General features: G+C 40.1%; 1 protein-coding gene and 1 long non-coding RNA gene across 3 annotated transcripts in view; both read left to right on the forward strand.

The window, feature by feature from the left end:
* Positions 1-18,459, forward strand: part of LOC103554208 (uncharacterized) — a 142,041-nt gene that overhangs the window by 54,102 nt on the left and 69,480 nt on the right. The window lies entirely within an intron of this gene.
* LOC139073547 (vomeronasal type-1 receptor 4-like) lies at positions 1,031-3,298 on the forward strand. The gene has a single exon (XM_070558440.1). The coding sequence runs from the start codon at positions 2,199-2,201 to the stop codon at positions 3,228-3,230; it is 1,032 nt and encodes a 343-aa protein (XP_070414541.1). The 5' UTR covers positions 1,031-2,198; the 3' UTR covers positions 3,231-3,298.

Below are 18,459 nucleotides of genomic sequence, written 5' to 3' on the forward strand. Positions count from 1 at the left end.
GTGAGACCTAAGGGGGCTGGCCCCGTGGCCGAGTGGTTAAGTTCGCGCGCTCCGCTGCAGGCGGCCCAGTGTTTCGTCGGTTCGAATCCTGGGCGCGGACATGGCACTGCTCATCAGACCACGCTGAGGCAGCGTCCCACATGCCACAACTAGAAGAACCCACAACGAAGAATATACAACTATGTACCGGGGGGCTTTGGGGAGAAAAAGGAAATAATAAAATCTTTAAAAAAAAAAAAAAAAAAAAAAAAAAAAAATGTGAGACCTAAGTATTTCCTGCCCTGCTCCATGTGAGACACTGTCTGCCTCCAGGGTTCACGGAAAAGTATGTCCATGCCTCCCACAAACACACCAATAGTCTCTTAAGGGATGTTAGCTAGAAACTTGTAGTTGTTCTTGGTAATTAGCACCTGGGAAGAAAGTTTTGAAAAAATATTCTCAGCTCCCAAGCCTGTTCCTGCCAATGATGCTACAAGTGAAATGATAATTGCGGTTCTGAGGGGAGCTGAGGTCACAGAATCAGAAACTCATATATCAGGGTCTAGCTAATTCTGTCACACATGTACCGACTGCTTTGACCTTCGTGCTAACCCTACCATGCCAGCAGCAGGAAAAAATGGATGAGTTTTAGATTTATTCATCTGAGAGTTAGAACCTGTAAGAGAAGGAGTTGTATCAGGAATCTGGGTAAGTGAATGTAATGGACAAGGCAAATGTTCTTTCATGTACCTGGTCAAGTGCCAAAGCCAGGTATGAAGACGGAATAAATCTTGAGGATAAACTGAGTGAGATATCAAGAGAGATGTGTTCCTAGATCTTCCAGCAATCCAGCATGGCTCAAAGGTAGGGACAGTGGTTATTATGGTTTAATCCAAGTCGTGTAATATTTGATATCTATGTGCTTAAGGACTGTACCTCAGGTGTCAAGCTGCTGTTCAGCTTACTTACAGGAATCATAGACATAATCTTCAGGTTTCTAGAGGTACACCGAGTGTAGCTCTATTGTCGTAATAAAGAGTATGATGAACATACAAAGATCAGTTGATCCTGTGCAGTAACAGTGTGTCTAGCAGCAGTTGCTGGAGAAGAAATGTCTTCTCTAACTCAGTATATGAAGCGCTTAACAGATTTCCTGATAATGTCTCTATTAATTATAGACAGACTTTTCCCACTTAAAGTGAGTAAGCAGCACTTTAAAAAAATATAGCAATAAGTTCAGAAAATATGTTTAGGCTCAAATTCTTCTTTTGATACTTCTGATGCTTTTAAATATTATAACAGTATATATTGAGACACCCAAAAATGTATGTAATTTATACACTACATGCTCTTTTCCTTGGCATCACATCATTGCATGTTGCCTGTGTACCTTGTACTTTAATCTTCTTCACAAATCTTTCATTCCTGCTAATAATTTCATCTAACATAGGTATGAATAAATGACATGTATATGATTTGAAATTAGTAATAATTTGTTTCTACCATACACTGTTTATCAGGCATCAGTGTTTCTATCTCATACTTCCTGTGACTTAGACCGTTGTCCTTTTGTTCCTGAAATCAATGCAAACGAATCTTTCTTTTCCATCCTAATGTTGAGGAATTCTTGCATTCGTTAAACTCAACTTGTACTGGGACAGGATCGTGCAGTTTTATCCTGCAACTAGGGCATCTAAATTTTATTAAGATCTGTAAAGCTTTAGTCAAAGTCTATATCTGCCTCTCAAATGTCTTCATACATAAGTGAAATCTCATCACTACCAAATTTTAGATAAAAGATCACCGATCTAAGTGGAAACAACAAGATCGAAAAGCAAAACTGAATTTAGATCTGGCTTATTTGAAGAACAAAACTATTAATTTAGTGTATTATGGATTAAATGCACCACTTTATTGCCAGGTTAAAATCCCCACTGTGTTCTCAACCAGTGTGTTAATTTAGATGAAACACTTCACCTCTCTGTCCCTTTGTTGTCCTCATCTTTATAAGGAATGTAACAGTGGCTGCCTCATGAATTTGTGAGGAATAAAGAAGTTACTGCATCTGTGACCTTCATGGCAGTATTTCTTACATTGCAAGTGTTCATTCATGATTCTACTTTCAATTCTTGGAGTCCTCTGAAGGACAGAAAAAACTTTAAGTAATTATTTCTACATAGGATTTGTTGGTAAGTGGAGTAAATTGTATTTCAGTTGACATGATTCCTGTGGCCCACACCTCCTATTCCTCTGCAGGATCCTCTGGCTCAGAAGACAAACATGAGGCATTGAGAACTGAGAGGATGGCCGCCAGGGATTTGGCAATAGGGACGATTCTCTTATTACAGACTACATTCGGAATTGTGGGGAATTTCTTTCTTCTTTGCCATTATCTTTTCCTTCATTTCACTGAGTGTAGGTTAAGATCCACAGATTTGATTATCAAGAACCTGATTGTAGCCAACTTATTGGTCCTGTTATCTAGTGGAATCCGCTATACATTGTCATCTTTTGGAGTGGATCCTGGTCATCCTGATTTGGAATGCAGATTTTTGCCCTATCTTTGCGCAGTGGGCAGGGGTGTGTCCATTGGCACCACCAGCCTCTTGAGTGTCATCCAGGCCATCATCATCAGCCCCAGGAACTCCAGATGGACAGAGATTAAAGGGGAAGCTCTGAAGTGCATTGTCCCTTCAATTACCCTGTGCTGGGCGCTGCACATGCTGATAAATATCATTTTTCCTATGTTTATGACTATCCGTGGGAGCCACAAAAACACCACAAATAGAAAAAATTTAGGATACTGTTCTACTGTTCGTCATGACAAAACCAGAAACAACTTATATGCAGCATTGCTGTCATTCCCTGATGTTTTCTGTTTTGGACTTATGTTCTTGGCCAGTGGCTCCATCGTTTTCATCCTGTACAAGCACAAGCAGAGGGTGAAACATCTTCATAAGACCAATGTCTCCCTCAGAACCTCCCCTGAGTCCAGAGCTACCAACACCGTCCTTCTCCTGGTGAGCACCTTTGTCCTTTTTAACACCCTTTCCTCCATTTTTCATGCACTATTGGCTCTTGTTAATAATCCCAGCTCCTTCCTCTTGGCGGTCACTTCAGCAAGCACTCTGTGTTTCCCAAGTCTCAGTCCCTTTCTGCTCATGAGCCATGAATCCAGGGTATCCAGGGTGTGGTTTGCCTGGACAAAAAATACAAAATCCTTCAGGCTGGCCCACTTGTCTAGTGGTTAATTTAGCACACTTCGCTTCAGTGGCCTGGGATTTGCAAATTCAGATCCTGGTTGTGGGCCAAGCGTCACTTGTCAAGCCAAGCTGTGGCAGGATCCCACAGATGAAATAGAGGAAGGTAGCCACAGATGTTTGCTCAGGGCCAATCTTCCTCAAGCAAAAAGAGGAGGATTGGCAATAGATGTTGGCTCAGGACCTATCTTCCTCACATAAAAAAGTAATAATTTTTTAAAAATACAAAATCCCCTAATCTAATGAGAAACATGAAAATTGTCTGTATTTCTACAATGTTCATTAGATAGCTCACTCATCCTCCTCAGAGTCCTAAGTACAGTTATGTCTCGCTGACCACAGAATGTAAACAAGACATGCTGAATTTCTTCTTCAAAATAAATAATAGTTTGGAATAGTAATCGAAATGTAATATCACATATTTATCACAGATTGATAAATGTGATTGATTTATCATGTGATTGATGTGCTGCTAATACTTGCAGTAGAGGACTGCAGAATTAACGCAACAATGAACACTGAGTTCTAAAATAATCTGGACATTTTGGAGAAGTCTTTGACTGTGTAACTTCAATCTATTACAGCAAATTCCCCAGAGATGAACTAGGCACAACATTTTTAGAAAAGATGCTTAAAAGTAAAATAGCATGTTGCTGGTCATAACTGAAACTGAAGACAAGGGTGCTGCAGGGGAAGTTTAGCCAATGAGTAAAGTTTTTTCGAGTGAAATGAGTTTTGTACATTACATCCTTCAGGAAGCAGGAGTCATTTATTTGAAAGATGATGTTGTGGTTGGAGGTAAGCATGTTTAAACATTTAACATTTTCAGGTAGAAATGGCCAGCTTAATTTATAGAGGGGCAAATGATAGCACAAAATTAGATTTTAGCTGATTTTCAAATCACGTGATGTGAGTGGGACAATTTCAAAGACACGAATTGCATGGAATTGGGTTCTGTAGAAGGCAGCGTTTTCTCTTTGGGGAAGACGATTTGGGCATGTTGGCAATGAAGAGGTTTGGAGGTGCACACTCCAGTCTCTAAAATGACTAAATAGATGGCCATTAAATTTGGAGCATGGTAGGGAGAGGTATTTTGAAGGGAAAGACATGAGTCCATTCTATTTATGTGGAGTTTGTGACTCCTTGATTTTCAAGGAGGAAAGTGAATATTTCCTTAATTTCAGGAGAGGTTTTTAAATAGGTTTCTCTGTATTTACATTCTGAAGCTGATGCAAAGTAATGAGAATTCAGTAGCTTAAATTACAAAGGTATTTTGAACTAAATGATATATATTGGTTCTTGTATGACAAATAGAAATCATTCCTTTATCTCACACAAGCGACTTCAATATTTCACACAAATTATATCGTTAAACAAGTATTAGAAAAAAACACATGTGGACACACACATAAGTACAATTGTGATGATAAATGTATATGTCTGTGTAATTTGTGTGTGTATTTGTATCTGTGTGTGAATTTTGAGTATATCTGTATATATTCATATACATATAAAGTCAACTATCTTTGTTATCAGTCATTCAGTATATTGGAAATTTGTACATCGAGAAAAGAATTAATATAGTACTAATTACAATAAAGACAAATCTTAACTTGTATGTTACCTGATGTTATATTGCTATGCTGGTTGTTTAATTGTTAAAATTCCATAGAATGACTTTTTCACTTTCCTACTTTAATTTTATTATTTGGCCATATCTCTTCAGAAATCCAATGAACATAGTGAAAAACATTTGAGTTTAAAACATGTAATTGGTCTATTTAATTTTATATAATATAATTATATAATATAATATATTATAATAAAATATAATATAATGATATAATAATTGATACATTTCAGTGTCAATAGAGTTTATTTTCTTATTTTATCTAACTTCTACTGTATTCATTTATAAATATGTCTACATTATAATTCTTCATTATGATTGATCCCTTTTCTTTTAAAGTTGTATGCTCATTATGTGTTAATTTTTGCCCAGAAATGTCAATATAAATTTAAAAGTTAATCACAGTGTCATTCTGTTTAAGACTCTAAACCCTAGCTTTACAGTATAAGGACTTTACGATGCTGATCTACTCACCATATCCCACCTTTCTGATTGGTGATATATGTTTTCCAAATTTAAAGACACAAACACACTTCATAAGTGCATAGCTCAAGGGCAGTTCACATTTCTGTTCTCAGTACCTAGTTCACCCAAGGGAATTTCGTCTAACAGACCCCTAGAAGTCCATCATGGTCCCTTCCGGTCACTGCTCTTCAGGGGAGTCACTGCTCATCAGGGGAGCCACTGCTCTGGCATGTAACAGCACAGGTCACATTAGCCTCTTTTGCAATCTATATGGAAAAATAAATAGAGCCTTTACTCTTTTTATTTTCATTTTTTGTTATCCATTATATTGTTTGTGAATGTATTACTGCATGTTCCTGGTAATCATTCATTTACATTGCAGTATAGGACTCTAGTGTTTGAATAGAAAACAATCATTGCACTGTTAGGCTTATGGGTTGTTTTCAGTTTGGGACTATTTAAGACATGTTTTGATGACATGTGCCAATTTCTCTTGGCTATTTATGGAATAGTGGAATTATCGGGTGTCATGTTTACACCTCTTTAGCTTTAGCTGATAGTGCCAAAGAGGTTTGGGAGATGTTTATACCAATCTCCCCACCCACCAACAGTGTGAGAGACTCTTGGTTTGCCCACATCATTTTCAAGACTTTCATTATTTTTTCTCTTCTTTTTTCTTCTCTCCAAAGCCCCCCAGCACATAGTATTATATTCTAGCTGTAGGTCCTTCCAGCTCTGCTACGTGGGACCCCCCCTTAGCACAGGTTGATCAGCGGTGCTAGATCTGTGCCCAGGATCTGAACCGACGAAACCCTGGGCCCACAAAGCGGAGTGTGCAAACTTACCCACTTGGATACAGGGCCGGCCCCATGTCTTTTACTGTTTTATCTTTTTTTTTAAGGCTTCTGATTGATGTGTGATTGTACCAAGTGGTGAATTAAGTTTTATTTTCTGGATTATTATGTAAGTTGAGCATATTTTCACTTACGTCATGGCAATTTGGCAATCACTGTTTGAACTGTGTGTTCATTTATTCTGTCTATTGTTTCTATCTTGTCTTTTTCTCTGTAATTTGTAGTGATTCTCAGTATCAGCTGGACATGTTTCCTGTCTTTATTCTCAATCATTGGTGCTCTCTCTGTCTTTTCATTTGTGTCTGTGTTTGTCTTGATGAAGAGAAAGTCTTAATTTTTAATATAACTTGATATTTCCTCCTTCGTAGGTAATGTTTACCATTCTGTTTTAGAAATATTTTCGTATCCTACGACTGCAGATGTATTCTTTTTTCATTTTAGAAACTTTACAGAGCTTTAAAATTTAGATTCAGAATAAATCCAGAATGGATTTGTTGTGTGCACAGATAGCAAATTATATTTTTTTCTAAGCTAGCAAATTTCACTGGATTCAGAACATGTGATATTATGCTTTCTTTTCATTTGCTCTCGCCTCTCCTTGCTCACCTAGGATAACATCACCCCTCTCCCTTGGATCAGTCTCTCCTGTGAAGTGTCCTGGTAAATCTGTGTCTTTTCCTGCCTCCTTCAGTCTTTAATAACCTCACAGGACCACACAACCAAGGTCAGTCTTGGTATCAGAAATCTTCAATGGATCTTTTTACTCAATTATTCTCAAGTTTGAAAGAGAAAGGCATACTCGATCAGGAGACAATTTTCCATGGGCCTCTCAAATTTTTTCATGACTTGTGTCAGATACTGTTCTGGACTACCTCGCAAGGGTTTTTGAATAACTGCTTTGGGAGATGACGATTGTATTTGTTGTGGAGCAAGGACAGATTAATTAGCTGACAAATATAATAAAGATAATGCCTTCCTCAGAAGCAAAGGTTGGGCAGTTGTACTTATAACCCACGTGAAAAGATTGAGGTTTGTTCAGCTTAATGTCGCCAGAAGTGACACAAGCCTACTACGTGTGCAGCATCCTCCTTGACCTCTCTGCACGGCCCTCTTGATGTTATGGGTGCAGCAGGAACAGAGGTGAACACAAAGGTCTTGATGCCTGTTGGGCAACAGTGAACAATGTCTTGTCTAAGTTCCAGGAGTCTCATGACTTCTGCTAACAGTCATGAAAATGGCAGACTAACTTGAGGGTCTGCAATGGGGCAAAATATCGGACACTCTGGATTTCTTGGCAGTCTTGACAGTGAGGATGGGATAGTGGCTGAGCCATGCAGCCAATAGCCTTTGTGCATTGTCATAGTATCAAACGGAAGCGAACTTGATGAGGCAGTTGGGGCCTATCTCCGTCTGTTTGGGCAGCTATAATAAAATTCCACTAACTGGGTGGCTTGTAAACAACAATTTCTATCTCCCGGTTTTGGAGGATAGAGGTGTGGGATCAGGGTGCCAGTTTGGTCATGTGAGGACACTCATCTGGTTTGCAGAGTCCTTACTGTATCTTCACAAGGTGGAAGGAGGCAAGGGAGCTCTCTCAGGCTTCTTTTAAAGGGCACCAATCCCATTTGTTCGGGATCTGTCCTCATGATGTAGTTGCCTCCCAGATTCCACTTCCTAGTACCCCATCTTGGCCAATAAATTTCAACGCATGAATTTTGAGGGGAAATGACTACTCCTTTTGAAATAATTCAATATTCTCTTGTTGTTCTTACGTCAGAATGTAAGAGTAGTTGTTCTGTTATTTGTTTGTGATTCCCCATCCCATAAGTGCCAGAGGGGCTTGTCTCATTCAGAAGGAGCTGCAGGTAGATCAGTGTTAGTGGGACCAATTACCCTTTCACTTGCCCCCCAGAGGCTGGGTAAAGATTCAGATCTAGTACCAGGAACTTTTGATATTCAAACTTTTTGTTATGTAAGTGATATTCTCTTTGTTGGCAAGTTTGATGATTCAGTCTTGAGAGCCTGTATTAGAACTTCTTTTCATCTGTCAGTCAGGATAGCAGGCTGAGAAAACCTTACCAAAATTCAGAGTCCCATTTTCCTACGAAAGTTTATTGGGAGTCTGGGAGTCTATGGGCAGATTGACAATCCTCAACCCTTCCAGCAGTGAAGGCATAATTGTTGTCGCTTTGGCTCCTGATGTTTAGAAGAAGCCCCAGCCCCTACTAGATTTCTGCCATGTGGGAAATAACACAAGGCATTATGAGTGATGATTTTTTCGTTAGTGTCTCTGGCAAAGGCAGGCAGCCCTCCATCTTGAAGCCCCTCTTGTGTTAACTCAGGGCAACCTTGACACAACGATCAGGTATTCTCTTTAGACAGCAGTAGTTAGATTGCTCTGTGCGCTGTCTTCCATACTGAAGCCTGAGTGTTCGAAAGCCTGTGAGTCTTCAGCTTAAGAAATAACAAAAATTCCACTGAGTAAATTTTATGATCAAAGTGCTTTATGCAATGATTCGTGAATCTGGGAGCATCCCCCCTAGCAAACAGAAAGGAGCTCCAATGGGCTACAGAAAAGGAAAAGTTTTTAAAGGCCTAGAGGGGGTGGAAAAAAGGGGAATTCTGTCTAAAGAATGCATTGCTTTGAGAGAAGTAACCCTTTATAGGGGAATCTAAGGAGTCTATGGGGCAATTTGCCTCACTAGAGGTGACGAGGTAATTCCAGTTTGCCTGGTCCAAGTTTACATTCCAAGGGAGGTGGAAACAATTAACACCAACAATTAGGTGTTAAGTCTGGGTTTGTTAATGTGGAGCTTGGCACAGGTGACTCCATTTGGGGCCTGCTGCCTCCTTTTTAACAATTTCTCACTTTTGTGTAGACTCTGAGATAACTGAGAGATATGGTCAAACCTGAATCTATTAGAACTTCTCTCTACTACCACTCACAGCTTTTATCGATCCTTTGATTGGTATCAATAGGCCTTGATGTTGTTGCTTAATCACTGTGGTAGTCACAGCCCATGGCTTCAGGCCCCAAATCTTTAAGTTGGTCATTCTCTTTGCTCCCTCTCTGATGTTGCAGTCTTACGGAGATCATATGCTTAGTGGTTCACAGCTACAAACATGCATTTAAAACTTTTGAGAGAATGCAACCCACTATGGAGATTATTACAAGCAGGATAATGTCCAATGTTTGCAGTTCATGTTGAAGACACTGTCCTCAACTCAAACCATTGAAAATCAAATAAGTCAAAGAAAGATCCTGCTGACAAAGTCACCTCTGAGCATGTAGCATCATCAACTTTCATCAATGATCTTATTTCTGAGCTTCAGCTTCCCCAGGTGTGTTAATCCAGGTGCAGCAGGAGGTGTTGGCCACAGCCCAGAAACCTCCTTGCTCAGTGACAATTGGTATACTATTGATTATATTCTTATAATCAATAGAAACCAATCGACTATTAAGAGCAACTATGACAAGAAAGTCTAAGGATCTCTGTTGAGCCTCTATTGTTTGAGCAGGAGATTCTGTATATTCTCAAGAGTTAAGGAGAGGTTTCTGATCATTTTCTCATTTATATTTACTCCTAACCAGGCATTATGGCCTGGCCAAAAAAGAAAATCGTGGGTCACGAACTCATCCGCTAGGTCCATTCTAAGCTGATGATGTATATCCAAGGGAGTCGAACCATAAATTGTGTCATTTTCTTGTGGCGAGTTAGGAGCACAGTTGGATAAGCTAAGAAGCATTGTCCATCAATGCAACAGCCATCTAGGCATTCATAGCCCCAAGGAGAAACTGCATACACTTGGGAAGACCAAAGGCAATATCTTAGGCTAAGTGAGTCCAGTCATTTCAGCAGGTTTAGAAATTTTGACTTTCAGGATGCCATAATTCTTTTAACCTTGCCTGATGATTGAGGATGATAGTGACCTTGATAATTCCAAGAAGTCTGCAAGGTTTTTGTTATGACTCATCTGACGTGTCCAGCGAAATCAGTGCCTCAGTCACTGGAGACTGTGGAAGGTGTACTCCAATTGGGAAACATATTTTCCAAGAACTTCTTTGCTACTATGCAGGCATCAACTTTGTGGCAAGGAAGCTTTCAACTCCTTCTGAAAAACATACATACAACAACAAGAACGTATTGGTAAGCTGTCCCAGGTGGCAGTTGAATGAAGTCCAGCTGCAGGTGCTCAAAGGGTCCAGAGGGAGGAGGTCTGAAGCCTTTTGGGAAAGAAAATAGTTATTTCAGGATCAATCGCCTGACATTTAGGTCTTAGGGGTAGTCTGCTGTTGCCGTTTTATAGAGGTCTCCCTACCAATGTCTATGCCTAATTATACTCATCTTAAATGCACCGTGTGGGAGAAGGAATGTAAAACCTAAAAAATGGGTATGACGGGGAGTGGAGTAGAACCAAGAGGTCATTTGGGTTTCCCATAGCCCTGAATTTTCACTTAATTTACAACCATTGTTTGCCCATCATAATTTATCTGATTCAGGAAAAGTGTTGCCATGTTGCAAGGGCATGAGGATGGTGCAAGTCTGTCAACAAGGACTTATGTTTCACAGGAGCAGAATGGAATTCATCCACATGTGCCACGATCTGTATAGATTCTGTTGCCGCTGTCTTTCTGTGGAAGTCAGGCAGGGGATTTTGCTGATAATCAGATTCAATCCTTTTAGTGTGAGCATCCATTTTCATAAGAGCAATTTTAACAATTAAGAGAATAGCAGTAAGAAGATCATTTGCCTGTCCATTTATGATTCGGGTGTGAGGACATGAGAAAACCCTTTCGTTACCATAAAATAGTAAATTGTGGACAACCCCAAAGGCATATCACCAGCAGTATTAATATTAAGAGATTGTCCTTCTATAAACTGGCAAGTTCTCTAAGGGCCTGGAGCTCTGCTTGTTCAGCTGTTTTAGCTTGCTGGAGGTTTCTCCTTTCAAGGAGTTCCTATTGGGTAGTAATAGCATAATCAGCCTGGCAATTTCCTTTTTTATTTGTACATTATGACCAATCAACAAAGCAGATTCGATCAGGATTAGTAAAGGGTTGTCTCATAAATTAGGATGCATGTCCCAAAAGGAGATGTTATTACCTGAGCCATGGGGCTTGCCTTCAATAGGCAGAGATAGTAATGCAGGAGGATTAAAGATTTTGCAATGTTTGAGATGTAGATTCTGTGATAAAAGCAGAAGGACCTCATAGAAGGTTAGTCAGCTCGCACGGAAGTGTTGAGTCAATTCAGAGTTGAGAATACTTCGGACAGCATGTAGGGTTTATAAAGAAAAGTCATTTGCTAGGGTTAAATATGCAGAGGTTTCTACTAACTTTGCATGTGAACTATAGCCTTTAGACAGCAGGGACACGCACAAGAAACTGATTGGAGTTGTATGCTATAGTAAACAACAGGCTTGTGTTTCTTGCCATGTTCTTCTTTGAACTCTCCCAGGGTCTGGTTATCTCTTTCCTGCACAAATGAAGCAAAATGTTGGAATAGTTCTGTAGCCCTAAGGTAGGTGGTTCTTGCAGCACTTGTTTTGGTCTTATAACAGCCTGCACATATTTATGTCCTGAGGAAAGGATTCAGGGACTGAAATTTGCTGAGTCTGTAAAGTGAGGAAGCCAATAAAGAAATGTTAGCAACCCAAAGTCTGTCATAAGCAGGCAAGCCTAGACATCTGCTAAGATGTCACAAGCTGCAAGCCTAAGAAATTCTTTGATTAGACTAATTTTGGGGAGGATATGGCTGGATTCCTTCAGCACTTAGATTATGACCTAGGGAATGAACAGTGTCTAGAGATCATTGCAATTTTTCCTTAGAGACTTTATGTCCTTTTTCAGCTATCTGTGGCAGCAGCGAAGTGGAAACGTTTATGGCTGCCTCTTTGGTTACTGAGCACAGCAAGAAGTTCTCTACGTATTGTAAGAGGGTCAGTATCCCGCGGGTCAGGAGGATGTTTAAAACTTGGTGGTGTAAGGAATTTGGAGAAATAAGAAGGGGCCTCAGTGAAGGCTTCATGCTGTCCAGGTAGATTGTTGAATGACCCATGTGAAGGCAAAGAGATATTGGCTGTTGGAGTCTAGAGTGAGGCTGCACCAATTTGTACAACAGTGAACTATTTTGAGTTTGCCTGACCCTGTGACAACAGGGTGTTCAGGCTTGGATCAACCGGGAAGCAAGGATTGACTCTCTTGTTAATAGCTCTGAAATCCTGAACAAATTGTCATCCTCTCCCATTAGGTTTCTGACCTGGTCAGATCGGTGTTTTACAGATGGTGGTACAGGGGCTGTTCAGCCCCGCGGTGAGTATGTCTTCTGCTATGGGTGTGAGGCCTTGTATGGCCTCGGGATTTAGTGGATAATGAGGCAACTGAAGAGGAGGTTTACTCACATCTACCTGGAACTTTATAGGCTCTGCACTTTTTATTCTCACATTGTTGCTTTAAAATTTCCTCACAGATTATTAAGCAGCTCAATTACTTTAGAGAACTTTTGTTGGAATTTGTCCCCTTCCACGTCAAGGGCCAATTATAAAGAGCATAAAATATCAGGTTCAGGTTGGTCAGGAAACACTGTGGTGAGGTCACCATTAAAGCAAAGAGTATTAGCCATTTTAATTTAGACAGCAGATCTCTACCTAACAGAATTACTGGGGCTGTGTCACATAACAAAGAAAGATGCATTTCAGTGTCATTTGTACGGGTTGAGATAGAAATTATTTTGAAACTTTATTACATATCTGTACTACACAAACCATTTTTCACTCTGAGTGATTTGCTGTCTTATGAGTGCGGGATCTTATGGAGAAAATGTAGCTCTAGCATCAATAAGTACTTGGCTAGTTTTCCCATTAATGTTCTGTGGCACTTTTTCCAGTTTTACTGAGATATAACTGACACATAATTTGTATAAGATTAAGGTGTACCACATAATAATTTGATATATTTATACAGTGAAGTGGTTATGAGATAAATTTAGTTAACATTAGTTACCTGTTTTTTTTTTAATTTCAGTAATTTTATTGAGATCATAGTGGTTTATACCATTGTGTAATTTTGAGTGTACATTATTACTTATCAGTTTCTGAATAGACGTCATCGTGCTTACCACCACTAGTCTAACTTATTTCCATCACCATATGTCTTTGCCCCTTTACTCCTTTTGCCCCCGGGCCAACCTCCTTCACCTGTGGTAACCACTAATCTGTTCTCTTTATCAATGTATTTGATATCTTCCAGATATGAGTGAAATCATGCAGTATTAGTCTTTGTCTGGCTTATTTCACTTAACATCATCCACTCAAGGTCCATCCATGTTGTTGCAAATGAGACAAATTTGCTTTTGATGGCTGAGCAGTATTCCACTGTGCATATATTCCACATCTCCTTTATGCATTCATCTGTGGAAGGGCACTTGGGTTGCTTCCACATCTTGGCTATCGTGAACAATGCTGCAATGAACATAGGGGGAGGGGTCAATTTTGATGGGAGGAAATAAAAAATCATGTTGTTCCACTATCAGATTCCTATTGCAACCAAATGAAGTTAAGATGAAAAGTTCAGGCATCTGGTGTAATACAAAAATTATAGGAAAGATCCACCTTTCAGAGGTTAATGAGACTTATGATACTAAGATGAAGATGTTTATGCCTATTGGGAGCTCCAGTTAAGACCCCCAGCTGAGGTTAAATCATGGAGGATGAATGGCCTGAAGATAGGTTAGACTGAGCTTCCCGAGAAATGCAGCGTTCACTTCAGCACTTTGAGGACACTGACCATAAAGTACAAGTAACTCCACGTAAAGAAGGAGAAGAATGGTTCAGTTAGTCCAGAAATATGCTGCTGTTTGTCTAGGTTTCATTTAATGATTTTTTTTTCTCTTTTGTCTCATGTCCTCACATTGATATTATAAAAGCTGTATTCACAACTGTAATTTTGTTCGTATCATGTTATTCTGATGTTATGCTACGTGTTGAAGGAGAGGACAACAGGAGCAGGCCCAGATCATGTTAGCCAGGAAGGTTGAAGTGATCTGGAATGCATTTTTAATAAAAGACTTGTAAGATTGGTAAGGAGATGAGAGATAACTCACTATGTCATAAAAAATTAAAAAAAGAAAGAACTCATTGGTCACAAATGCAACCCTGAGTTGATAAGACCAAAAGGGGGATTGTGGACAGATTTTTCGAACCCCTCTCCCTGGTCTAACAGGCAAATCTAGCAAGGAAGCTGCATAGGTCTGAAGTCAGTACCATAAAATCCTGGCTGTGCTGTGGAGCAGCCGTGCAGGCCCGCTTCAGCCTGTGCCAAATGACCTTGCAACCCCACATCTCATGAGTGAAGATGCCAGCTGGACAATTCCACAACAGGAGGAGAAAATGGGGTACCCAGCGCTCCCATTTCCCAGCTGCATTTCTTAGAGAATGAGAGACTAATTCCCTACCCTAATCCTTGCCTCCCTCCATACTTAGATAATGTTGACATCTCTGAACTTTGATGTATAACGAAGTAATTCTTGTTTATGTTACCTTCATGCATAATCTAAGGAAAAGCCCAGATGTACTCTATCCCCCTTTTATACATATATGAAGTGTAGTTATGTCATTTATTTTCTTGTGCTCTTCATGCGTGAGCACTGTTTTGTGAAAGAAATATGAGCTGTGCTTCAACTCACACACCTTGGAGCGTTTCCATCAGAGCACTCTGTTGAAATGTTTTTCCCTGGTGCTCAAATCCTCAGAATCCTTATTGAATAAACTCCTTCACTAATATCACCTACACTCTTTGTTTCAGTTAACATTGGAATTGGCTTTCAAATATGATTAGATTGACAGGTGGGAATGAGTTCATTTCCATTATTAAAGAGAGGACTGATAGTCCCTGGTGTGATTTGGCAATGGAAATATGCAAAATTTCTGCATTGGTTACTCCTAATCAGCCACCCATAAGCAGTCAGTATCTGAGTGACTGTGCATATGACACTTTCAAACATTTTTGGAAAACTAATGAATGGGGTAACGTTGGCTGGTTGCTCCTAATGCTGCTGGACAAAGAAGTGAAAGTGAAACTGAAGCTCAGGGATTCAAATTCCCAGCTGAAGCACAGTGTAAATGCCCTGAAGGCATCTGTCTGTGCCCTGAAGGAGACCTTTATCTCCTGTAGCCACTCAGCTGAGACTGCTGAAAATCAAATGCGGAATCTCCTCCTGAGACTGGCTGAATTGTAACTGCAAGGTGCATTCCTGGCCTCATAAGGTGTCTGTCATTAAAGTGCGGGCAGTAATTGGGAAAAAATAGGATTCTGATAAATTGTAATGTGGATGTGTGGGAAGAGCCTGATGAGGCTAGGGACACTGAGCCCCTAAATTCTGACAGGTCTTCTTTGCCACTGGGAAAGGTCTCTCCGTCTCCATTGGAACTGGTCTCCCCACCCTGAGTAGGATTGGCCTCCCCACCGCAATTGGAATGGCCCCCTACCCCTGGCAGTGGAACATCTGCAAAAACAGCCTGTTGGCTTTTTTACCTTGTCCAAGGGAATAACCCTGCATTACCTGAGGAAACTTTAATGGCCTCTCCTGAAGCAGTTGCCCTGCAAGACAATGCTGATTCTCCTCAGGACCCACTCCCACTACTCCTTCTTGCTCCTAGAAATATATCCAGACTCAAGTCCCAGTAGGCTCCTAATAGTGAGCTACAAAGTGTGACCCCTGAGGTGGTGCCCTACACTCCAAAAGAACAGCTTGAGTTTTCTAACTTATACAACAGGTCTCCTGGGAACGTGTGTGGGAATGGATATTAGGGCATGGGATAAGGGTGGAATGATATAAAATTGGATCATGACAAATTTATTGGTACATGCTGTCTAAGCAGAGATTCTGCTTTTACACTTTGCAGCTCATGATGTTAGAAACAGCTCTAACAGTTTGGTTGAGCACTTGAAAACATTGCTCAGCAGATGGCTCATCGGGAGTAAATTGAAAATGCCTCCACTCCTTTGAATGTGGAGCAATGGATTCACAGGTGTAGGGCATATTTTCACATGTTTGTTAGACATCGGGCAACCTCCTTTTGAAGCATATGTTAGTGTTTTTGTTCATTTCTACTATTCTGTTGTCTGACTTTTCTTTTTTTTGCTGATTTGAAAGAGGTCTCTATATCTGTGGGATATTATTCTTTTCTTGCTTCCCTCTTTCCTTGATTCTGTCATTGGAATGTTAGAGTGGATTTGTCACTTAAGATCTGCCCACCATACTGAAAGGCTCCACAAGACATCTTTTTCATGAATACTTTGAGAAATATATTGGTGAGGGGAGCCCCAGCATCCTCCAAGAGCGCCTTGATTGCTCTTCTCTCCGAGCCAGTCGTTCTTTATACTGGGAACTGCTGCCACTGAGCTGGGCAACCTAAATACAATGGGAGCAATTGGATCCCGGAGTGGCAGGGCCAAGTGATAGCTGTCACTTCACTGTTAACATGCATGCGGGTGCTTTTCAGTTTGTGACAGTTAGGAGTAATGCTGGCATGTAAGTTCTAGAACACGTTTCAGTGACACACCTACAAACCTATGCTGGCTGTACACAGAGTAGAGGAGTTGTTGGCTCATAGGTCTGCATGTCTTCAGCTTTAGGACATAGTGCCAGATAGACTTGGGAAATGGTTGCCCCAATTTTCCCACCCACCAGCGGCATAGGAGATCCTTGTTCATCCACCTCCTTGTGAACACTTGTCATTTTACTTCAGTTTTTATTTTAGTCTGCTGCTTGGTGTGTCATTATATGAAATAGTGATTTTATTGACATTTCTCTGATTACTGAGGAACTTGGGTATATTTTGATATGTTAATTAGACATTGGGCAACCTCTTTTTGAAGTATATGTTAGTTTACTTTGTCCATTTTTACTATTCTCTTGTCTGTCTTCATTTTTCTTGTTGATGTGCAGGAAGTCTCTATATCTGTTGGATATTATTCTTTTCTTGATCCTCTCTCTCTTCCCCTCCCTCCATCCCTCTTTCGTTTGTGCATGTGCATTTCTTTATGTAAAAGAACTTCTTCATTTTAATTTATCATATATATTGGCGACAGATTTAGGCTCAGGGTGAATCCACCTCAGCAAAAACAAGCAAACAAACAAACACTAAATAGTCCAATTACAAATAGGGCAACTAGAGCGGGTTGGGTGACTTTATTTAGTGTATGAAACTTGTAACCCTATGGGAAGAGAGTTTCAAAAGGGGTTTAAGGACTGCTACAGATCCATCTGTTTTTCGCTTGCATGTTTGAATAATGGGCAAATGAGTGTGGGCAGGGAAGACTCTAAATATTGCTTGATAAATTTCAGTTGCCATTTTGTAGCCCTTTGTGGTCTAATAAGAGAACATTTTGAAGATGAAGCATCTCAAATACCATCCTTGAGATTTTGCCATTTTGTTTCTTGCATCCGTTTTGGGGCTTCACCGGATCCTACCAACATGCGCACAAGCCAGTAAAGATCTGGCAGCCTGGGTTCCTAGGCCCTGAGAATGACCCCAAATTCTTAAAAAACCTTTTGAAGTTTTTCCCTGCGCTTTGAAAATTCTTTAACTATGGCCCTTAGTTTGGTCTTTGACCAAGGGGTGAATAATACCTTTGGAAACTTTGGGTAATTTTATTGTAAGTGATAACTGATTAGTAGTTTTTTCACACTGGAAAGGCAGTTTGGAGAGAGAAGCAGTAAACATGAGTGCTCAGGTGAAGAAGGATGGAGGGGAGCAGTAAGTCACATCAGTCCTCCTGTCTTTCATTTCAGGTACCCCTGGCGTCTTTAACTTTTCATTAACCTTTTGTAATGAGTCTTTTAATGAAGGTATTTCGGAATCTTGTAGCCCTTTGGGAACATCTGCATACTAATTAAAATAGGCATAGGTATCCCATTTTGTTTGTTTAATTCAGGAACACTTTCCTTCGAGTGCACTTCTTAAGTAAACAATCTCGTCTAATTGGAACATTCCCCATAGTGGCCCTTATAATTCTAGGTCATTTTTAGTAAGATTTTGCCATTTGCCTAGATCTCTCTCTACAGCTTCTGTATAATCCTTACACATGAAATGAGCAATTTGCCAGAAGGTGGCACACTTCACTCTTTAGAAATTCAAGATTCCATCTCTTTTAGCTAGACTTTGTGTCTCTTGTAGCTAGATTCATACCTAAGAGTGACATGTCACAAGGTTGGGGATTGTGTGGCGTTTTACAGTGTATGTCATTGTAGGGCAATTCTTTTTGAGG

Source organism: Equus przewalskii, chromosome 9, assembly GCF_037783145.1.
Source record: "Equus przewalskii isolate Varuska chromosome 9, EquPr2, whole genome shotgun sequence".
NCBI classification, from domain to species: Eukaryota; Metazoa; Chordata; class Mammalia; order Perissodactyla; family Equidae; genus Equus; species Equus przewalskii.

What these genes read in the sequence shown, in the direction of transcription:
- LOC139073547 (XM_070558440.1), top strand. Translation starts at nt 2,199, where the DNA reads ATGATTCCTGTGGCCCACACCTCCTATTCCTCTGCAGGATCCTCTGGC.